At 47.6% G+C, this 20,179-nt stretch overlaps 3 protein-coding genes across 4 annotated transcripts; 1 reads left to right on the forward strand and 2 right to left on the reverse strand.

The window, feature by feature from the left end:
• Positions 1–157: 157 nt before the first annotated feature.
• ube2c (ubiquitin-conjugating enzyme E2C) lies at positions 158–3,819 on the reverse strand. 2 transcript variants are annotated; one of them, XM_036151748.1, is made up of 7 exons: positions 3,682–3,819; positions 3,326–3,452; positions 2,576–2,603; positions 2,357–2,443; positions 2,069–2,273; positions 1,941–2,000; positions 158–283 (listed from the first exon to the last, which is right to left on the reverse strand). In XM_036151748.1, the coding sequence occupies exons 2-7, from the start codon at positions 3,430–3,432 to the stop codon at positions 246–248; spliced, it is 525 nt and encodes a 174-aa protein (XP_036007641.1). In that variant the 5' UTR covers positions 3,433–3,452; positions 3,682–3,819; the 3' UTR covers positions 158–245. The 2 variants fall into 2 exon arrangements, with proteins under 2 accessions (XP_036007641.1, XP_021166385.1); XM_021310710.2 differs by having other exon boundaries at positions 3,326–3,456.
• A 518-nt stretch (positions 3,820–4,337) lies between these two features.
• polr2j (RNA polymerase II subunit J) lies at positions 4,338–6,135 on the forward strand. The gene is made up of 3 exons (XM_012852715.3): positions 4,338–4,586; positions 5,803–5,911; positions 5,992–6,135. Exons 1-3 carry the CDS (start codon positions 4,444–4,446, stop codon positions 6,091–6,093), a joined length of 354 nt encoding a protein of 117 aa, XP_012708169.1. The 5' UTR covers positions 4,338–4,443; the 3' UTR covers positions 6,094–6,135.
• Positions 6,136–8,392: 2,257 nt separating this feature from the next.
• Positions 8,393–16,722, reverse strand: LOC105917806 (deoxynucleotidyltransferase terminal-interacting protein 1). The gene is made up of 13 exons (XM_012852714.3): positions 16,359–16,722; positions 14,953–15,023; positions 14,737–14,833; positions 14,563–14,661; positions 14,421–14,480; positions 14,288–14,344; positions 13,010–13,065; positions 12,891–12,933; positions 12,741–12,799; positions 10,769–10,829; positions 10,607–10,678; positions 9,755–9,810; positions 8,393–8,600 (listed from the first exon to the last, which is right to left on the reverse strand). The coding sequence occupies exons 1-13, from the start codon at positions 16,431–16,433 to the stop codon at positions 8,492–8,494; spliced, it is 915 nt and encodes a 304-aa protein (XP_012708168.1). The 5' UTR covers positions 16,434–16,722; the 3' UTR covers positions 8,393–8,491.
• Positions 16,723–20,179: the final 3,457 nt, after the last annotated feature.

The following is a 20,179-nucleotide window of genomic DNA, read 5'->3' on the forward strand; positions in this document are numbered from 1 at the left end:
GGTTCTGAAAGCACAGAATTTAGCAGAATTTTCAGGAGCCCGACATTTTTACTGATCGGATGTAAATTATGAGGACACCAAACTTTTAATTCTCAAGAAAAAGGTCTGGAAATAAATCTCTATGGGATCATCTGTAGTCCACACACACACAGTCCCGCTGAATTAAAAACTTTATTAACACAAAGAGGCAAACACACATAAAAATATGATACAATCAGACGACAGGAAGAAGGCGAGGAGCGGTCTCACTTCTGGAACGTGGCGTGGAGGTGAGCTCGGAAGGCTGCAAGAGAAACGGCAGAAACAGCAGTTAGACTACATCTCCCATCAGCCCCCACCACCACACAGCAGTGAACACCACAGACTTATATACGTAGACGCGTCATAGGGCGCAGGTTCGCACGTCAACGTCACCGCCATATTGTATGTGGCAGAAAAAAGTTGAGTTCTGTTATTGTGAACGTGGATCAGAGAAGATTCCTCATTCCTGTGCTGCATGGAAATGTATTCTGGCTGATTTCACTACTTGTATCTGCCTTCTATAAACTAAGGCTGCACCATGATGCAAAACTGGACACACTAAAGCTGCAGAGAGACAACACTAGAAAAAGCTGTGTTAGACCATTCTTTTTCAAGGTTTTTAGCTGGCATACAGTACAGACTATTGTATTTAGACATAGATGTACATATATAGATTTTCAAGTATTATAAATAAGCCAAATAAATAGCTGTGTGATTATGTATAACTATAAGTCAAGATTATAGCTGTCTATACATATAGATAGACACACACACACACACACATATGTGTATGTGTTATGAATATAAGGATCAATTTGTTAAATCTAAACATTGTGGTCTTCATTATTTCATAAAACCGTGTCACATGTGAACCTTTAGGAACAGACTTTTTGGTGGAGTAATAAAGAGGTAAAATTACTAATATTACCAAAATAGTCACAGTTTGCAGACTGCAGATTTGCCACATCCAACATGGCGGACGCTCTGACGCATCGCAGCATAGCAGAACCCGCCCAACGACGCGTCTACGTATAAAATGTCTATGATGAACACTCTTCTCTCCGGACATTTCCTTAATTTCCGTGAGGAGGCTGTGCTGATACATCATCTCATGCAAAGGATTGTGGGATACCTTTTAGCTCCTTAGCGCCTGTAAGGAACGTTGTGAGGTTCCTAGGCTGAAGGAGCTGTGAGAGGAAGCATCCAGGCTCCTTTCCTACCTCCTTCCTGCTCTGCTGTGATCACAGCGGCGCTGACCCACTTTGACCAGAGTTCTGACCCAATACGGGTTTTCAGGTTGAGCCCCAGAACACAGCTTCCATCAAAGCAGGAAGAGAATAAAAACTCAAATATGACGACCAATGACAGCTCTGCTTAGACTGACTGTGCTCTGATTGGCTACAGAGTAACAGGTTCTGTTCAGGTGACAATGCTGCCTCGATATTAAAGCTACTGGGTAACTAACGGATCAGAACACGTTCGGTACCACTGAAGCTCCTCTGCTTGGAACAGCTTTAGGCCTTTAACTGCGGTTCTGTTAGTCTTAAGAATAAAAAGTAAATAAATCATAAACATCTGGATCACAGCAGAACCAGCAACAGAACCAGGAGGAAGACCGCTCCGCTCCAGTTGGGCTCATGGGGCTGGCCACGGCGGGAGCAGCCAGAACTTTGATAGATCCAACCGGACCTTTGTTCGGCTCCCAGGTCAGAAACCATGACGGCCAATCAGGGAACAGCAGTGTTCTCAGTCCAGAACCATCCTCGGGTCCACTGGGCCGGGCCGAACCGAGCCCATGGGAGACGGGCTTCACAACGGCAGGAAGTTCTGCTTTCACCGTCTTGGTGGCTGTGAGAGGTTCTGCTAGAGGTTCTGCTAGAGGTTCTGGTAGAGGTTCTGCTAGAGGTTCTGGTGCTTACCGTCCTGGTTGGCCCACAGTTCTGCAGCGGCCGTGTTGAGGGGACTGTCGTTGTTGGGTTCTGCAGAGAACAGAGAGAGTAAGCGAGCAGCCGCAGAAGCGTGAAAGCGGACCCGGCGGCGCCGGTACCTCCCAGCAGGCTCTGGACGGACAGCAGGATGGAGCGCACGTCGTACAGCGCCGACCACTTCTCCTTCAGGATGTCCAGGCAGATGAAGCCCTGCTCGTCCACGTTGGGGTGGAAGCACGCCGTCACGAACTTCACGCGCGGCGCCTGGTACGGATACCCGGCCGGGAAGTCCAGGGACAGCCGGTACCGCAGCCCTTCGTACACCTGAGGCGGGTCACGCAGAACCGGGTCAGAGGGGCCGGTACGGACAGCCGGTTCCCCTACGGCACAGACGGGAGCGTACGTACCGTCCCTTGAGCTCCGTCGATGGTTCCGACCCATTTGAAGAGATTATCGGACTCTGGGAACGCCGAGATCCCCTTATCACCCGACATCTGCAGCAGGAACACACACAGAACCTCACAGAACCGACGGATGTTCAGCAGAACCGAGCCGATCATGTCACCAGCAGGTTTCCTGTTGCCGTGTGAGCCGACCCGGTCGGCCGACAGAACCGGTGGACTCACCATGAGGGTCATCAGCTCCTGCTGCAGCCTGCGGACAGAGAGACAGAGTGGGAGAACCGGTACCAGAGGAGAACGTCCAACACGCAGGACTCAGACCCAAACCACCAGACTGGACCCGACCCGGACCCTGGCTGGGACCCAGACCCACAAGAGCCTCTACCTGCAAAAAGGCTAACATTCACAGCATGGGCCCAGGTGTGCCCCGACATCCGGGCCCAGGTGTGCCGGACATCCGGGCCCAGGTGTGCCCCGACATCCGGGCCCAGGTGTGCCGGACAATGATCAGACCATTTGTTTCAGCAGCAGGCCATCAGCTGCTGCACCAGCTGGACCACATCAGCACCAGGAGGTACCATCAGAACAAGGTTCTGGACGAGGAAGGAGCATCTCTCCACCTCCTACAGGACCAGCATGGAGGTCGGGTCCAGAAGACACCAGCAGCTCAGAGGTCTGGGAGGACGCAGCCTGGATCAGAACCAACCGGTACCACAAGAACTTCTTCCCCCACACCTTAATGGTTGCTGAACTCAGACTGGGTTCGGATGGGCTTTGGATCCAGGTGTTGATTGGTTTAGCCAGTTTCACCTCGGACTCCGGACCTCGGTCCGGTTCTGCAGGGGTCGGCTAGGTGTTGCCATGGCGAGGTTAAACTAACGTCTAACCAGGCTTAGGAACCCTTTCACTCGGCTTCAGAGAGGCAGAGGAAACTTTAACTGGACCGGTCCAGGGATGGTTCGGTTCGGGACTCACCTCTTGGTCACCGAGCCTTTGGTCGCGCTGCTGCCGCTCTCGCTGCCCTTGAGGGCGGCTGCGGAGGAAGCTGCAGCCGCTGCGGGGTCCAGGTTCTGGGAGGCCATGGGTTCTGGCGGTCCGGTTGCTGCCAGAACCAGAACCAGAACCAGAGACAGGAAATAAACAAACCGGGCCGGACTGCAGTTAAGGTTAGAACTCTTATCGGTCCACTGGTACCACGGGCTCTGGGTCAGAACCCGATTAATCCGTTAAACCTGTTTAGCTACATGCTAACAGCCGTTAGCCTGCTTGTTCCCACCGTCCCCGGACAGACAAACAACACACCGGCTGACCCGTCCAGCTGCATGACTCACCGGGGATAGGTTCGGTATCGGTTCGGTCTCAATCCGAGGGGAGATGCTGCCGGTTCGAAGTCCAACTGGGCTTTCTGCCGCTCCTCAGTTTAAACTGACTTTGCTCCCCAAACAGCCAATCAGCGCCCGACTTTCAAAAATCCATAATCTACAACAGACCAATGAGACAACCTGTTACGGGAGAAGGCACGTTGTGATTGGCTAAGAAATAAAACCGGAAACTACGTAAGGTGTCGTTTAATCGTGACGTCACAGACAAAAGGTAAAAATCTGCATAGTTTATGAAATTAAATAAAATCAAGATTTATTTGACACATAAAAGTCCTTCATGCTTCAGTGAGGGTTATTGAGAGATAAAAATTAACCAATTAAAAAGATTTAAAAATGGCGAAAAAATGTGTGTGTGTGTGTGTGTGTGTGTGTGTAGTTTTGACTAAACTTTATCAATATAATATTTAATATATACAACAACTTATTTTTACCCTCACACTCATTAATAATTAACGTGGGTAATGCAGTTGTTACCTGTTTTGGATTAACTGAATCTGAAAAATAGATTTAGACCACTCAGTGATTTAGACACATGTAAACGTGTAGTGACGTCATTTCCTGTTTATGCTGCGGATTCTCCCTGCCGCAGTTCTACCGCCTGCCCCCAGGCGGCAGTAATGCGCCTCTGAACCAGCAGAGAAACAGTGGAGCGGAAGCGTTCCCCTGGTTCCTGGCTGGTGATTTTGGTCCAGGTTCGGTTCGGACGGGAAGATGAACGCTCCTCCAGCCTTCGAGTCGTTCCTGCTGTTTGAGGGAGAGAAAAAGATCAGCATCAGCAAAGACACCAAGGTTCCCAACGCCTGTCTGTTCACCCTGAACAAGGAGGACCACACGCTGGGGAACATCATCCGCGCGTGAGAACTCACACAGCACACCTGGTCCGGTCCGGTCCGGTCCGGCAGCACACACTACTGACACCACACAGAACCATAGAGACATCGGTGATGAGACCAGTTGACCCACAGCACCGAACATTTTGGAAGAAGAAGAAGAAGAAGAAACCTTTTATTTGTCATTGTAGTTGTCTGCTTAGAACCCTCAGTCTGCTTAGAACCCATCCTTCCAACCAGAACACCTGAGAACAGTTAGAACACCTGAGAACAACCAACTACAGCAAAGCCAAACTGCAGTTTAGAAGAAACATGAAGCAGGTTTAGACATTATTACCATATTTACCAGAAAGGGAACAAAGGTGGAAAATGTTACAGAACAAAGAGGTTCTGCTGAGGAGGAGGTTAAACAGGTGGCGCCAGGTTGCCGCTGCAGGTTGCCAGGTTGCAGACACATGGACACGGCGCAGATCTTGATGGGTTGTCCCACATGTCCACTTTGCCGTGACGGCGTCAGCAGCACAGAGAACTCAGCTTAGAACCATTTAGGGTGGATCTTTAGGTTCTTTGTTCCCTGCAGCCTGATGCAGGGACGTTTCCACGGACCTCAGCGTTGCCACACCACTGGCGTTCTCTCCCCTACTCTGGACAAAATAGATCTGTGATCTGATGAGAGTTCCTTTAATGTCCCACAGTGGAGAAACGGGCCGGGTAGATTGGAAAAGGCCCATTAGAGACATGATTGGTTCCGGTTCTTTACCTCCACCCCAGGTACCAAAGATGGACCAGTCTGACAGACAGCACTGACAGCTAACTTCCAGCTAGCTTCCATGTAGTTTCCCGGTTGCTTCCAGGTAACTACCAGCTAGCTTCTGGGTAGCTTCCAGGTAACTTCCAGGTAGTTTCCAGGTAGTTTCCTGGTAGCTTCCAGGTAGTTTCATTGTAGCTTTCAAATAGCTTCCAGCTAGCTTCCAGGTAACTTCCAAGTAACGTCCAGGTAGTTTCCTGGTAGCTTCCAGGTAGTTTCATTGTAGCTTTCATGTAACTTCCAAGTAACTTCCAGGTAGTTTCCTGGTAGCTTTCATGTAACTACCAGCTAGCTTCCAGGTAACTTCCTGGTAGCTTCCAAGTTGCTTCTGGGTAGCTTCCAGGTAACTTCCAGGTAGTTTCCTAGTAGCTTCTAGGTAACTTCCAGGTAGTTTCCAGGTAGTTTGTCTGACCAGGTGTGTTTATGTTCCAGGCAGCTGCTGAAGGATCCTCAGGTTCTGTTTGCTGGATATAAAGTTCCTCATCCTCTGGAGCACAAGATTGTCATCCGAGTCCAGACCACACCTGACTACAGTCCCCAGGTGACGCATACGACACTTAAGATGCATTAACGCTAACAGGAAGTGTTGTCTAACAGGAAATGATGTCATGTCCTCCCCAGGAGGCGTTCACCAATGCCATCACAGACCTGATCAGTGAGCTGTCGCTTCTGGAGGAACGGTTCCGAGTCGCTATCAAAGACAAACAGGAGGGAATTGAATGACCCCCCCCCCCCCCGTTTTTCTAATAAAGATGTGATGTCATATCCTGTACAGCGTGTGAGTCAGGTGATTGCCATTATGTGTGCGGCCAGTTCTCAGAACCAAGGAGAACTCTGCGTAGGAGTCCAGATCGCTGCAGAATTTAAATGATGAAACTGCAGAACGTTCTTTAGAACCTCCCTGGGCCGGTACCGTTTAATAAACGCTCACCGCGAGGAGAACTCAAGAGTCTGCTTGTCTTTGGTTCCACCTACTGGAGAACAACTGGCCCTCCTCCATCTGATCAGAGCGTCGTGTTTACCTGCAGCTGCTGGACAGGTGATGACACTCCAGAATGGACAGAACCGGCCCGACGGATCCTTTAGAACCCTCTGGGATTGCTCTGTTAGAGGAAAGACTGGCTGGTTCTGTGGAAAAAGATCTGGGGTCTCATTTATTAAACGTTGCGTAGAATCCAGGCTAAAAGCGTACGACCAGAAAAAGAAAATGACAAAGGGAAAAAATATTCAGGTTTATAAAACCATTCGCACCAAACAATTTCCCTTTGTAGATCCCAGCTGCACCAGAACATCTGGTACCGGGTTCTGCCTCAGGTTCCACCATAATGGTCGATGCACCTCGTGAATGTTGAGGATTGAAATGGGTCAGGTAAAAGCACAGGTGTCCACATGAAAATGACCATCATTGCCTCCATCAAGGTATGTTAGCAGCTGTAAACACCTTATGTAAGCATAAAGCAATCCATTTTAAATAAATATTTAATATATGTATTTATCTTGCTATGAAATAATTAAAATGATGGAATTAGAGGAAAGAGTGATGAGAGTGCAGAAGAGGACCTTTAGGGAATGGTTTGGAACGTGGAGAGGAGACAAAAGGTGGTCAGGGTAGAGCCTGCTGGTAAATTAACATGTGGATAAATGCTAGAGCTGTTTGGGAGACTTGATCATCTCACCAAGTAAAAGGTGTTCCCTATAATAGCAGCTGGTTTAGTTTTATTCTACCTTACCTGAAAGTGACTGATCTGAAGAGCATCCAGTTATGCTTCCTGTCAGCTCTGTGGATTTATTTTTACCTCACAGCTGCTGCTGCTGATGTAAAAAATACAATGAAATATTTCTGAAAAATATTAAATGTCTTTTTTTTACTTATTTTCTGGAATAAAAGAAAATGTCACAAGGGGCACCTTTCATTAATTAAAGGTGCACAACATATTTTTTAGAAGTACCTGCTCTGCCCAATCCTCTAAAACATCAGTTCCTGCACTTTATTCCCCTCAAAGCAATTACTTGTTGCAATTTTAATAATTTAAGCAGTAAATATAGCAAAAGCAGTGACTCCCGTCATTTTAACTGTCTCAGTTATGACTGATATAACCCGTAGCGTTCCAATTCTCCAATATTGCACACCTTGTGTGCACTTCCACCAAGTATACACTCCATAGAGAAGCGTAGGGTCGAGTGTTGGGACCTTACTCTATGAACCAACCCTGCTCAGAAGCATGGCCACCACCTTACAGACCAACGATACATGCAGTGTCGACAGCTGTTAGTGGAGTGTATACTGTTACCAACAATATACAGATGAGTTGCTTTGCTAAGTCGTATGTTTGAAAGTTCCAGCTAACACGTCATTCCACAGTAACACGTCCCGCTTTACACAACCGCTGCCTATCCATCACCTTTGCTCTTGCTGCTCCTCTTTAAAGGCCTGTCTGCTTATATGGTCAGAAAGCCTGGCAGAGACGCTGGAGTCAGGGATATGATCCTGCAGCCATGTCTCACTGAAACATAATACTGCCGGTTGTAAAAAAAAAAAAAAAAGAGGAAAAAAAAAAGAGGAAAAAAACTATCTTTTGATTATGCATCATAAAAAAGGTCAAACTAAAAAATATCTGCAAACACCCTAAAACTGCACAGCATCCAATACTAGAGGGAATATTTATCCAACAGAAACAATTTTCATCCACAAAAGGAGGAATTAATGGTTTTAAAAAGATGATATGGTTATATGAGAACAAAATGAAACAGAGCAACTCCAACATGCTGCCACCTTGAGAAGAGAAATTCTAGAAATATCCAAATATGGCTTTCATAGGATTTCCTAATTTCCTCACTTGTAAAACATCAAGACAGATGAATGCGTCATTCCGACTCGGGTTTTAAACATATCAAAACCTTCTGGATCCTCTGAAAGCTGCTTTATGCTCTTCCCTTCATCAGAAGAAAATGTCAGAATGATCAGCTAATGACAGGAAGTGGTGCCACTGGCTGGGAAACAGGTGAGGTACAAACACAAGCATCCACAAAACAGATTTTATTTTTGAAACAGCAGAAACAACCAAACCAAAGAATCAGATAAAAATGATCACATGATCAGAGCCTGCTGATCATGTGATCATCAGGGGTCGTTGTCCCTCTGGGCCTCCATGGCTCGCTGCATCTTCTCCACCATCCACACAGGAACACTGAACGGCTTCAGCTCGTCCATCCGCACATCCGGACAGTCCCTGGAAAGCACACACGTTACCGTGGCAACCGCATCAGGACCCCGCAGAACCCTCAGGTTACCGTGGCAACAGCATCCGGAATAGGGGTGTGCAAAATAATCGTCATGACGATGCATCGCGACTCTAATTTTCGCGTCTACTGCATCGATTCTTGACGCCAAGTATCGATTATTAATTTAAAAAAATTAATAAATAAAATTGCATGAATGGTTGGCGAACATCAGCCAAAAACAAGTGGAATACAACTTCATTTGTTTAAAGGACCAGTGAGGCCATGTAAACGGCACTATTATCCTTATTTTGTTCCAAAAAAAAGTAAAAAACAAAGTAAACTGGACTTATTTTCTGTAGTTGAAGACGTCCTCATTTTGTTATTTTAAGTTTTATAAATCCTAACCACTTTTGGTCAGTGTGTCCAGTCCAATAATAATAATATTTGTGTCCAGTAACAGTAATATGTGTTTTCATGGCAATACCTCCAAAAGTCATTTCAATAAATACAGCTATAGATGAATTCAGTTGCTTTCAGTTATGTATCAATTGAAGACACTATCCATACACAACCAGTCAGCCTCTGGTAATGGCTGAAATTTCTTCTAACAGTGTTCAGTTAAAATATCGCAATGCATCTCGATACATCACAATAATTAAAGTATCGTGATTTGAATCGAATTGTGACTTCTTTGGCAATACCCACCCCTAATCCGGACCCTGCAGAACCCTCAGGTTACCGTGGCAACCGCATCCGGACCCCGCAGAACCCTCAGGTTAGAACTGGCCTGCAGGTCAACACCTGTCGACAGGTGGAACAGGCCCCTCCCACCCTCAGCTCATGTGATTACCAGGTTCACATGATCAGTCTGGTTCTGATCCAGGTTACTGAGGCGTGTTTTATGGTGGTCCATATTCTGGCCCCCTTCATACCTGGTTCTTCTTATCGGTTCTGACCCATTATTCTGCTCTGGACCAGAACTGAGACAGATCAGGGCGACCCTGTGACCCACTTCAGTTCTGCAGGAACTTCAAACTTTACTGATTTTGTGAAACGACTCCAAGAACGTGAATCTGCTGGTTCAGATTTAAACCAGCCTGACCCACACTCGAGGTTCTGGAGAACAGAACCAGTGTGACAAGAATTCATCTTGATGCCTTACCTGTACTCATCACTGCGGGACAGATCCTGGATGTCCTCCTCAATCAGCAGGTAGGCCTGAAACAGGAACATAGAACGGGTCAGGCTGGAGACCAGTGGGTCGGTAGAACCTTCACAGAACATCTGGTTTGGCCCGGTTATCAACATGCATCCTGGCTGATGAGGTTCTGATGTTCTGCCTCCAACCTTTTGTTCAGGTGTGTAGCAGTAAAATGTTCTGGAGCGGCCCGGTCCGAGTCCTGAGTGAGGACGGAGCTGCCAGAACGCTGCTGAAGGTCCGATTGATAAAGACGGTCCACTTTGGCCGTTCTCATGGTTCTGGAAGGAGACAGCGACTCGTTTCCTCTCAGAAACATCTGAGTGACGTTACATTTCCCTCTCTAGTCCTTCAGAGGCGACCCAAAGCTCCCTGACCGGCATTCAGACAGAACCAGGCCAGAACCAGCCTGCATGGCTACTGCAGTGACTGGACCTTCACTGCTGCTACAGAACCGGGCTGCCTTCATCTCACCCAGAATTTATCACGTTTCTCTCGTTTTCTCTTTCTACTTGGAGCCTTGACACCAAATTTCTCTGAAATGTAGAAAGTGAGACATGCAGCAAAGCCCGTCTCAGTCCAAGCCCAGCAGCTGATGGTGACTGGACCGGACCGGACCGGAGCCATCTTTCTGTCCCTGGAGGACGGAGAATTGCTGTAGACTAGCCGACAGCGTTCTGGTTCTGAGGCTGTCTGGGGTTTGGGTTCCTGTAAAGGCTCCAGGATGGAGCGGGTCCAGAGAACAGAACCATCGCTCTGCTACTAACAGGTTCTGATCCGTTTCTCTGCATTTGATTAGTGACAGAAGGTCCTCACCATTTTCCCTCCCGTCGCCCTCATGTGGTGCCTCTCTGCCAGCCACTGCTTGTCCTTGGCGTCGGCGGCGTACTGAAACACAGACAGTCAGCACAGCGCCCCCTCTGGTCGCCCACACACCTGCAGCTCACCTGCAGCTCACCATGTGACAGGTAGACTTACCTTGAACAGGTCAGCGTGTTTGATGTAAATCCGTCCTCTGGTCCCGCCCATCCCCAGCGCCCTGTGATGACATCACAGCGGCTGATGACTCACTTCCTGTTTAGCACTGACATTCTACCTGATTCGTACCGTCGGCTCATTTGCGCCAACAAAATAACTACAAGGAAGACCATTTTTAGTTTTTCTTACTTTTTTTTCTTTATCTTATTGTGGGTTGGGTGTTCTTTTAGTATTTTGTTGTCAGTGTGTGAATATTGTGTGATTTAAAGGGAACACTAATAAAAATGGTTAAATTGCCTCTCTATGGACGCTCTGACTGCAATAAATACGTCACACAGCGGTAATTTAAATTCATTTGAAGATTTGACTTTCTGTGTAATTAATTGTGCTCTCTAGCAGCGTTGATCACAGAATGGATCCGTTTGAGTCTTTTCTCACCTGCAGTTATGTTTCTGTGAGAAATAAAGGATGTGGCCACCAGAGGGCCAGCTGACAGCAGCAACAGCCAACAGTTCACTCAATAAGCGTAGCTATGGTGGTAGATGTTGAGATGAGGAAAAACATCGCTGCAGAATGTTACATTGTTAATTGGTCACAGCTGCAGCTCATGAGAAAGTGCCGGTGGGTCACTATGTGAACAGGGAGGGAGAGTTTTAACATCCCAGCTCCGCAGTGAGATTACAAGAGCGGCACAGCTGCAACAGAGACGCGCTTTATTTTGTCTAAAAAGTCGGACTCTCTAGTTTTTAATGATGCCAACCTTGGAGGAGTGGAGGTAAGCATTTTTCTGAGAGAGTTTGCAATGTTTGAGAGACTTTTAAACAGCATTTTGTGTTTAAAATGCTGTAAAACGACTTGTTTTATGAACGTTAACAGCCCGACTGTTTCACTTCATTGTTCTTCCCAGGAAGGTTAAATCTTCTAAAAGTGTTTCTGTTAAGGTCCGGTCTCTGTAATCATTGTAAACTCTCAGAACCGGGCCGGGTCCAGACCCAACACACCTCTGTTTATCGTTGTTCTTCTGTGGGCAGAGGGACTAAACGTTCTGGTCGTTTTAGGGAACATGAGCGGGCCGTGTGGTTCTGAGAGCTGTAAACTCTGCATTCAGAACGCTTTCTGTCCTTTAGAACCCGATCAGGGAACCTTGCTCATGTAAACACGCTCCTGTCATTAAGCAGCTAACGAGCTACCGCACAGAGCGAGGCTCAGTCAGAGTCGTGCTTCAGACGCAGGACTCCGCCCACAGGCCCAGCCGGCTTTCCTCACTTTGAAACAGAACCAACATTAGATATTGACCGGACCCCCCTGCTGTCGTCATTTGGAGAATTTACTACAACTAAAGCGGTATTTGGAGGCACCGCCTGGCCTCCTTCAACTCGCTCTGCTGCCATCTGCATCGTTTCTGGACGCAGCTTTCCCATGCGGCCGTCTTCGGATGCTCTGCAGTGACTATGGAGCGACCGCCCAGACGACAGCGGTGGCTAAGAAACAAATCCTTCTCACCTGGAAGTCCACTAGGAAGAAAAGTTGGACAAACTCGGTCCGTGTAGACGGAGCACATGAAGGATGTGAGAACATGGGGACCTCTCCTGGTACATCACCTGTCAGCGTCTGAATGTGCAGGTGTGGCGTCATGTAGCTGTGCCTGGCTCGGCCGACAGACGGTGACAGCGTTGTCTGAACGGAGAGGACCATCTAGTCCGTTCTGTGTTGCTGTGTTTTCTCCTAAGTCCTGCTGCTCTTTGTAAAACTTGACAACTATAAAGTATTTTTTTAAACTCGCTCTGCAGGTGAGGCGGTTCCCTGACATGGCGAGTAACGCAGTAATCGTGCGACACAACGAATCGATAATGAAATTCGTTGGCAAAGCGTTTAATTGTGGATCTGTTGTTGCAGCTCCAGTCATGATGAGTTCCATCTTTAAAATCTGGTTCTGACACATTAACGAGAGGAACTGGTTCTGGTGACTCACTTGTTGGCTCTGGATCCCAGAACAAAGGTGCTACTTTCGTTGAGTCTGGACGGATCCCACTGAAACACACAGCAACAGGTGAGCTCAGGACAGGTGAGTCTACCAGCTCCTGTCTCTAACCCCACCACCAGGTGGCAGTAGCTGACCCACCTTTGGCCCCTCCTTCTTCACCGGCTCCGCCTTCGGCTTCACCCTGAGGGCAGAAACACAGCCTGATCAGGTGTTATGATCTACCTGGATGCTGATGATGTCACCTGTCAGGTACTCACACAGAGTAGCTGACAGAACGGTCCGAGGAGACAACGGGACCTGGACGAGCTTTCCTCTGCGGACACAGAACCAGCAGAGTTAAATGGACGGGTCAACACCTCCATCGCAGGGCTGGGCCACACGCCTTTATTTAAATATAATTTATGCCACACAAGATCATAAATTAGCCTTAGCTGGAAGCCACGTTTTCCGTAATGTCCCTGAACACCTCACCAGTTTCAGGTGAGCAGCAGCAGAGCGAATGAAACGAGCTTCTGTATCAAACGTCACGTTCTGGGCCTGTATCCTCCACCGGAACCGGTCCACAAACACCAGAACCCGGTCCAGCCTTTACCAGCAGTTCTGATAAACTTGCCTTTATGGAAAACTAGTGCCTCTGATTTGCCACACAGGCAAATTACGCCTGAATCAAGATTAACTAAAATATACGGCAAAGGAGATCTGTGCTGCATTTTACAGGCAATCCTAATTGGTTATATAGAATAGATCGTTTCCATGTTCTAAGCTGGATGATGGATGGTTCCTAGAGTCTCTAAAAGTAGAATGGGAGGCAGATCCTTTAGCTATCAGGCTCCTCCCAGTTTTGGTCCGTGAGGCAGACACCCCGTCTACTTTTAAGACTAATCTTAAAACTTTCCTTTGTGACAAAGCTTCTAGTCAGAGTGGCTCATGTTACCCTGAGCTACCTCTATAGTTATGCTGCTATAGGCTTAGGCTGCTGGAGGACATCAGGGTCCATTTCTCTCTCTCTGCTGAGTTCTCCTACTGTTCTCCAATCTGCATTGTTTGTTGTTATTTCAGCTTTTAACTTTTTGTTCTCTGTCATTTTTCTCTTCATTGAAGGTACACCTGGTCTGGTGTTCTTTTAGCTGTGACATCATCAGGGGAGGCAGATCATCCTCTATTAACATCTACCATAGAAAGTACTCCTGGGTCAATGTGAGCTTCTGAGCTTTCTGTGTCTCTGCTCTGTCTTCTCTAACATAGAAAGTACTCCTGGGTCAATGTGAGCTTCTGTGCTTTCTGTGTCTCTGCTCTGTCTTCTCTACCATAGAAAGTACTCCTGGGTCAATGTGAGCTTCTGAGCTTTCTGTGTCTCTGCTCTGTCTTCTCTAACATAGAAAGTACTCCTGGGTCAATGTGCCCCAGTGGGTGGAGGCAGATGAGCGTTCACACTGCTGTTAATTGGAGCTACATAAATAAAATGTAACAATTAAAGCTAATTTTAAAATATGGCGTTCTACCCAGCCCCGCCTGACACCAGATTCACAGATCACCTTCTTGGGGATCGGGCTTCCTCTGAGAATAAAGTCTTCATCAGCTGCTCTGGATCTCTGCACAACAAGAGCATCGGATCAGAACCATGTGAGGGCACGGCCTGCTCTGATTGGTCGGTCATAGTCTGTGTACCTTCACTGTGACCTCTGACCCCGGCCTTTTCCCCTCCACCTCTGGAAACAGCTGTTTGGCCTGGTGATGACATCCAGAACCGGGTGAGTTCAGCCGGTCATGTGACTGAAGCATTAAGAGACGAAACAGGAAGTGACCTCACATGTTCCAGAACGTTCCTGCAGGCCTCCCTGATCAGCTGATCCGTCTGGACGTCTTCACCTACGTTCTCCTTCACGTTCTCTGCTGCCTTTTCAAAGAACTGCAACACAAACACACCTGGTCACACCCCGTACCTGCCCGCAGGTGGCCCCGCCCCCTCAGTGTGAGCTCAGACCTTCTGGTACTTCCTGAACACAGCCATGATATCATCATTGAAGCTGGGCTGAAGCACCGCCCTCAGCAGGTCCATGGACACCTGAGGGTCCGTGTAGCTGCTCACAGGTGAGAGAAGGACCGGGATTAGACTGGACCGGGTCGACTGGACCGGGTCGACTGGACCGGGTCGACTGGACCGGGTCAAACAACAGAACCGGTGTCTGGGCGCACGGACCTGACAGTGGTGTGTGAGCGGCGTCCTCGTCTCTGAACGTGTCTGTGTTTGATCATCAGGTTCCACGGCTTCTACAACCAGATGATTACCGGTCAGAAACTGGGTCTCTGGGTTCCAGGAGGTCCGATTCACCATCTTTCTATTTATTAAGTTATTTCTTCTCTAAACCGTTCCGTGGAGAAACTTCTCAGCCGACATTATAGATGCTCACCAAACATCTTCTGTCTTGTTGCCATCGGTTGTTTAAACTTGAAGAAACAGGATCTTTTTAACCAGGATTTTATTAATTGTCATGTTTTTCTAAACCGCTCAGCTTTCAGAACCAGGGCAGCGTTTTATCACCGCTATATGGACCGCTGGACCAGCTCAGTTCTCACTACATTTACATCATTCAGACTACTGGGTCCAGACCTGAAGCTGATAGAACCGCGGTTCTGAGAGCTGGTCGTCGGCGCTGAAGTCCTGCAGGTTCTACAGGTGGGGGGGCCGTCTGAGTCGGGCCGACATGTCAGCAGAACGTGAGCCTGAAGGCTGAATTTGGACCGATTTAGGGCGCTAAAAGCTGCTCTTCTCTTATTGACAAGTGGATAAATGAGTAAAAGTGTAATTTTTATGAAAATGTAAATAAAAACATAAACTGGTCATATTATTTCCCCTTCAGAGAGAAATCTGATGCATTTCCTGATACAAAACTAACATATCAAGTAAATCTGCAGGAGAAACGAATCATTTTAATCCAGATTCACCTTCCAGTCCGTTGTTGTTATCTTCCTGATAAACCAGGAAATGGTTTCAGGTCCAGAAGAGACCCAGAACTTTGCTTCCAGAACATTTTAACCCCCAGTCTGTTCTGATCATCAAAGTTTAGATAAAGCTCATAGATCTTTAGATGCTTCTTAATGTGAACAATATAAAAACCTTTTGCTCGATTGAGCAACAAAGCACAGAAATCAGATTAAAGTCATCATGTAGTATTGATAACCTTAAAAAAATAACATTTTTATTAGTGACTTAAGTTAAATTAACTTAATCTTAGCATATTTTACTCAATAAGCTAATATTAAACTAAGTGTTAAGAAGTTATTTAACCCTAAATCTATAGTTGAAAAAAATATACTTTTTCAAGAATATAAAATATAAACAGACAGAATAAATCAAATAAATAATCATCTGAAAATTATAAAAAGAAACGTAAAAAAGGTAAAAGAAAAAACACAAATACATTTAAAAGTCTAAAAATAAACTAAACTGAAACCTAAAAAAGCAGGAATGTAACTCAATTGCAGTTTTAAATAATTACTAAGAAATAGAGACCAATTAAAGTAATGAAATCTAAACTTGAGAAACTAAATAAACCGGGAGCTGCCCGTTAGCCGCCACTAGCTGCGTCTCTTCCGGTTCCGTACCGGGTTCTGGTCCGGGTTTTCTGCTCCGACCTGCTCCAGCCACTCTCGGCCGCCTTCGCTGCGGTGGGCTCCCATCCCGAACCCGGTTCCGGTTCTGCAGCGGTTCGTTCTGATCCAGTCAGCTCCGGATGGAACCGAGCTAACCCAGCTAGGCTAGGCTAACGGTGGCTAAAGTAGCGGAAGCCGGCGGTGCTTAACGCCGCGGATTTCCGGCACGGGTTCGGTTCTGTGATCGGGTCGGAGTTTAAAAGCTGGTTTTACTGTCAGCTGCTGATCAATAATCGATCTAAGTTTGATGTTTACTTCCAGGAAGCTACACTGCTCGTACTTCCGCTTACACTGGCTCGTTTCCGGCCAGAGAAAGTCAAAATAAAAGCTTTAGCGTCAGGCTCCAGGTTTCAAAATAAAAACCTCCTGAAATAATGTGTTAGTACAGCTGTTAAACCACAGGGGGCGCTGCATGCATTTCTCCGTAGCGGCCTTCAGGGTTAGAATTGTTTGTTTTGTTTTTTTTTGTTTTTACAAATCGTATAATACAATATAATATAAGCCTAACTCCTGCAGGACAGTCCTGGGTGAAGAGAGCTGGACTGAGGACATAGCCCTGTGGTGTTCCTGAGGATCAGTGGAGCAGATGTTCTCCATCCTCACCTCCTGGGTCTGTTGGTGAGGAGGTCACTGATCCAGGAGCAGAGAGGTGGAGAACCCATGCTGTGGAGCTTCAGAGCCAGCATGTCTGGGAGCACCGTGCTGATGCTGAAGTCCATGAAGAGCATCCTGACAGGTGATGTTCTGCTGCAGGTGAGTTAGAGCTGAGTGCTGATGATACAGCGTCCTCTGAGGAGACGTTCTCCCTGTAAGTGAACTGCAGGCTGTCCAGCAGGGACACCGTCCTTCATGGACTTCAGGAGGATCCTCTGGAAGCTCTTCCTGATGACGGGGGTCAGAACGATGGGACGATGGTCACTGAGGCAGGAGATGGTTGGTTTCTGGGGGACAGGAACGATTATGGAGGATTTCAGAGAGGCAGGAAGCGTGGAGAGGATGAAGATGTCCAGATGTCCTGCTAGCTGGTCAGAACATGATCTAAGCGTCCGGGCTGACTCCATGTCTGGACCTGCAGCCTGGTTGGTGGTGACCTTCTTCAGGGAGGAGGTCACCTGGTGGAGCTGCAGGAGGAGAGGCTGATGTTTCTCCTCTGGCTGGGGGAGATGTTCAGGCTCCAGGTCCCTGCTGGTTTATTTGTGCTGACTTTACATTTAGACAGCAGCCTGGTGAGGATCCTTGGGTGAAGCAGCAGGAGTCACAGAGATTATTTCAGGGGAACTAGATCTAGACCAGAGAGATGTCCACATGGAGCACGGTGAGAAGGTCATCCGACATCAATCAGGCTCACTTTTTAACGAGTTCTTTCAATGTAGACAACATCTGATCTTTTACGTCTGATTTTAACATTTGATAAACGATTTCTGGGACATTTCATCGTTTCTCTTTTCTTCATGGTTGCCACTGGTAACCATGAAATACCGATCAGCTGATTTAAATCCACATTAACCTTCATGAGCTGCTTTGCAGCGACTGTTTATGGTTGGATGTGGGCATGTTGAGGAGGAACCTGAGGAGGAACCTGCTACCAGATGTTCTGGTCCAGCTGGTGAGCATTTTTAGAAATCTGGACTTTTTTTGGCCGTACACAAACCTACACCCTAAGCAATATTTTATAAACCAGACCCTGGTGAACAGCTGGAGCTTAGCCGTCATATAATTTGGACCAGTTTCTCCTCTCACTCCCCCACTAACCAGGAGTCTCTGGTTCAACTCCTGCCCCATGAGCCAGTGACTGGGTACCGCCTACCAGGTGTTTATCCCTTATTTCACTGCTGTACGCATCATAATATTCTATAAACTGTGCTCCACCAAATATAATCCTCATCTATTTAATCCTTTGCTCTCTGCATCATCGTATCAACCTGCCTGCTTGTTGAGGTGTTTTCTGTACTGCACACTGGTTTTATCAGTCTTGTTCTACCATCTAGAGTCCATTTCCTCAGATGGGACATACCTGGAGGCTAAAGCTGCTTCTGATCCATTCCAGCATTGCAAACTTCTCATTTCAGACTTTGAGTCCCTGCTGACAGAGCTGGAAATCCCCAGAAGGTTCAGGACTGATGAGACAAACCACCTTAGACCCGTGAGCGATGGCGTCCCTCACTTATGCATGAGGCAGAGCCCAGCCACCCCACATGCAGCGTGGGTCCAGAACCTGGCTGGGTCCAGAACCTGTCTGGTTCCAGAACCTGGCTGGGTCCAGAACCTGGCTGGTTCCGTCAGGATCCGTTTCTGCCTGGTTTGGTTTGCAGGCTTTATGAAGCCAACGGCGGCCTGATCATGTGACGGTGTGAGTGTGTACAGAAGGACGAGGTGACGGACTGCTGCTGGGCTGGATATATATATTTTACTAGGAGAGAAGCTGCAGGTTATCTTCAGGCAGTATGAAGGACAGACTGAATTTACACAGAAGCTGAAAGGACCCCGGAGCAGACTGGAGTGGAGGTTTGAACTTCCTCCACCCACCCACCGTTCAGAGTCCAGCGCCTTCATGCAGAGAGCAGGAGGGTCCCAGCTCTGCTGTACACTCATTTACATCATTTAACGCTTTGGTTTGGTTAAAACAAACTGTGAATGAAAACACAAACACATTTCATCCCTTTAAAAAGGTTAAATTAGACCAAATAAAAACTGTTCAACAGCAAAACAAACAACAGACCTCAGATCAGTCCAGCTGTACAATATCTACACAGACAGGCATCTGATAGGTCCACCACCAGCCAATCAGAGAGCACTCAGCCACCAGAGCAGAGAAGTGGGAGGAGCCAGGTATTTCACATTTATTTTTCCAACATGGACACAACCAGAACAGCGGGTTCTGTCCAGATCAACCCAGAATAACCCGTTCCTGCAGAACCACAAACCTTCAGACCGGGTCTGACCGCTTCCCGTTACACAACGCAGCATCCCTCTGGATCCTCAACCCGCTTCCTGCCTGTTTCAGGTGTTTCCTGCCGCCACACACCTGGCCTACACAAACGGGTGATGAAGAGCCTCTGCAGCCCCTGATGGCTGCTGAGGGCCTCATGCAACCATTTGATGCAGGCGTGGTGCAGCAGAAACGTCTAAAACAAGCAGGACAGAGGATCCTGAGGACCAGGATTGAAGACCCCTGATGAGGAGTAATCTGGGCTGGAATGGGTCGACCAAACCCACCAGACCAGTTTAGGCTCTAACTAGATTAGACTGAAGAAATAAAGGCATTAAATCCAATAATCCTGCTTGAGACCAACTGGGCCGGGCTGATTTAACAGCCGTCTCTGAATGACTAAAAACAACAGAAACGTTCTTCTTGTTGTGAACTAGGAGGAAATGTCAGAACCTGATTGATTTGGACTGGAAAAGCAAACCATCTGGATTAAAAGGACGTCTTTAAGGTTTCTGATGATGGGCAGGAGAGAACGATGATGGAAACCCAATGACCTGAAGCCACGCCCCTCTGCGGCCCCGCCCCTCTGCCGCTGCGGCCCCGCCCCTGCCGCTGTGGCCCCGCCCCTCTGCCGCTGCGGCCCCGCCCCTCTGCCCGCTTGGGTTCTGCTTTCTCCTCAGGAGATAAGATTCTGGACGAGTCCCAGAAATGATAGCTGCCATGACAACCAATCACCAGCCTCAGAGGGACGCAACGACAGATCAGGGCTTTTATCAATACACGCTGACATCACTGAGCTTCAGGTGAGCTTCAACCAATCAGAGCAGCCGACAAACAAAGACGT

Source organism: Fundulus heteroclitus, chromosome 20 (assembly GCF_011125445.2).
Source record: "Fundulus heteroclitus isolate FHET01 chromosome 20, MU-UCD_Fhet_4.1, whole genome shotgun sequence".
Classification (NCBI taxonomy): Eukaryota; Metazoa; Chordata; class Actinopteri; order Cyprinodontiformes; family Fundulidae; genus Fundulus; species Fundulus heteroclitus.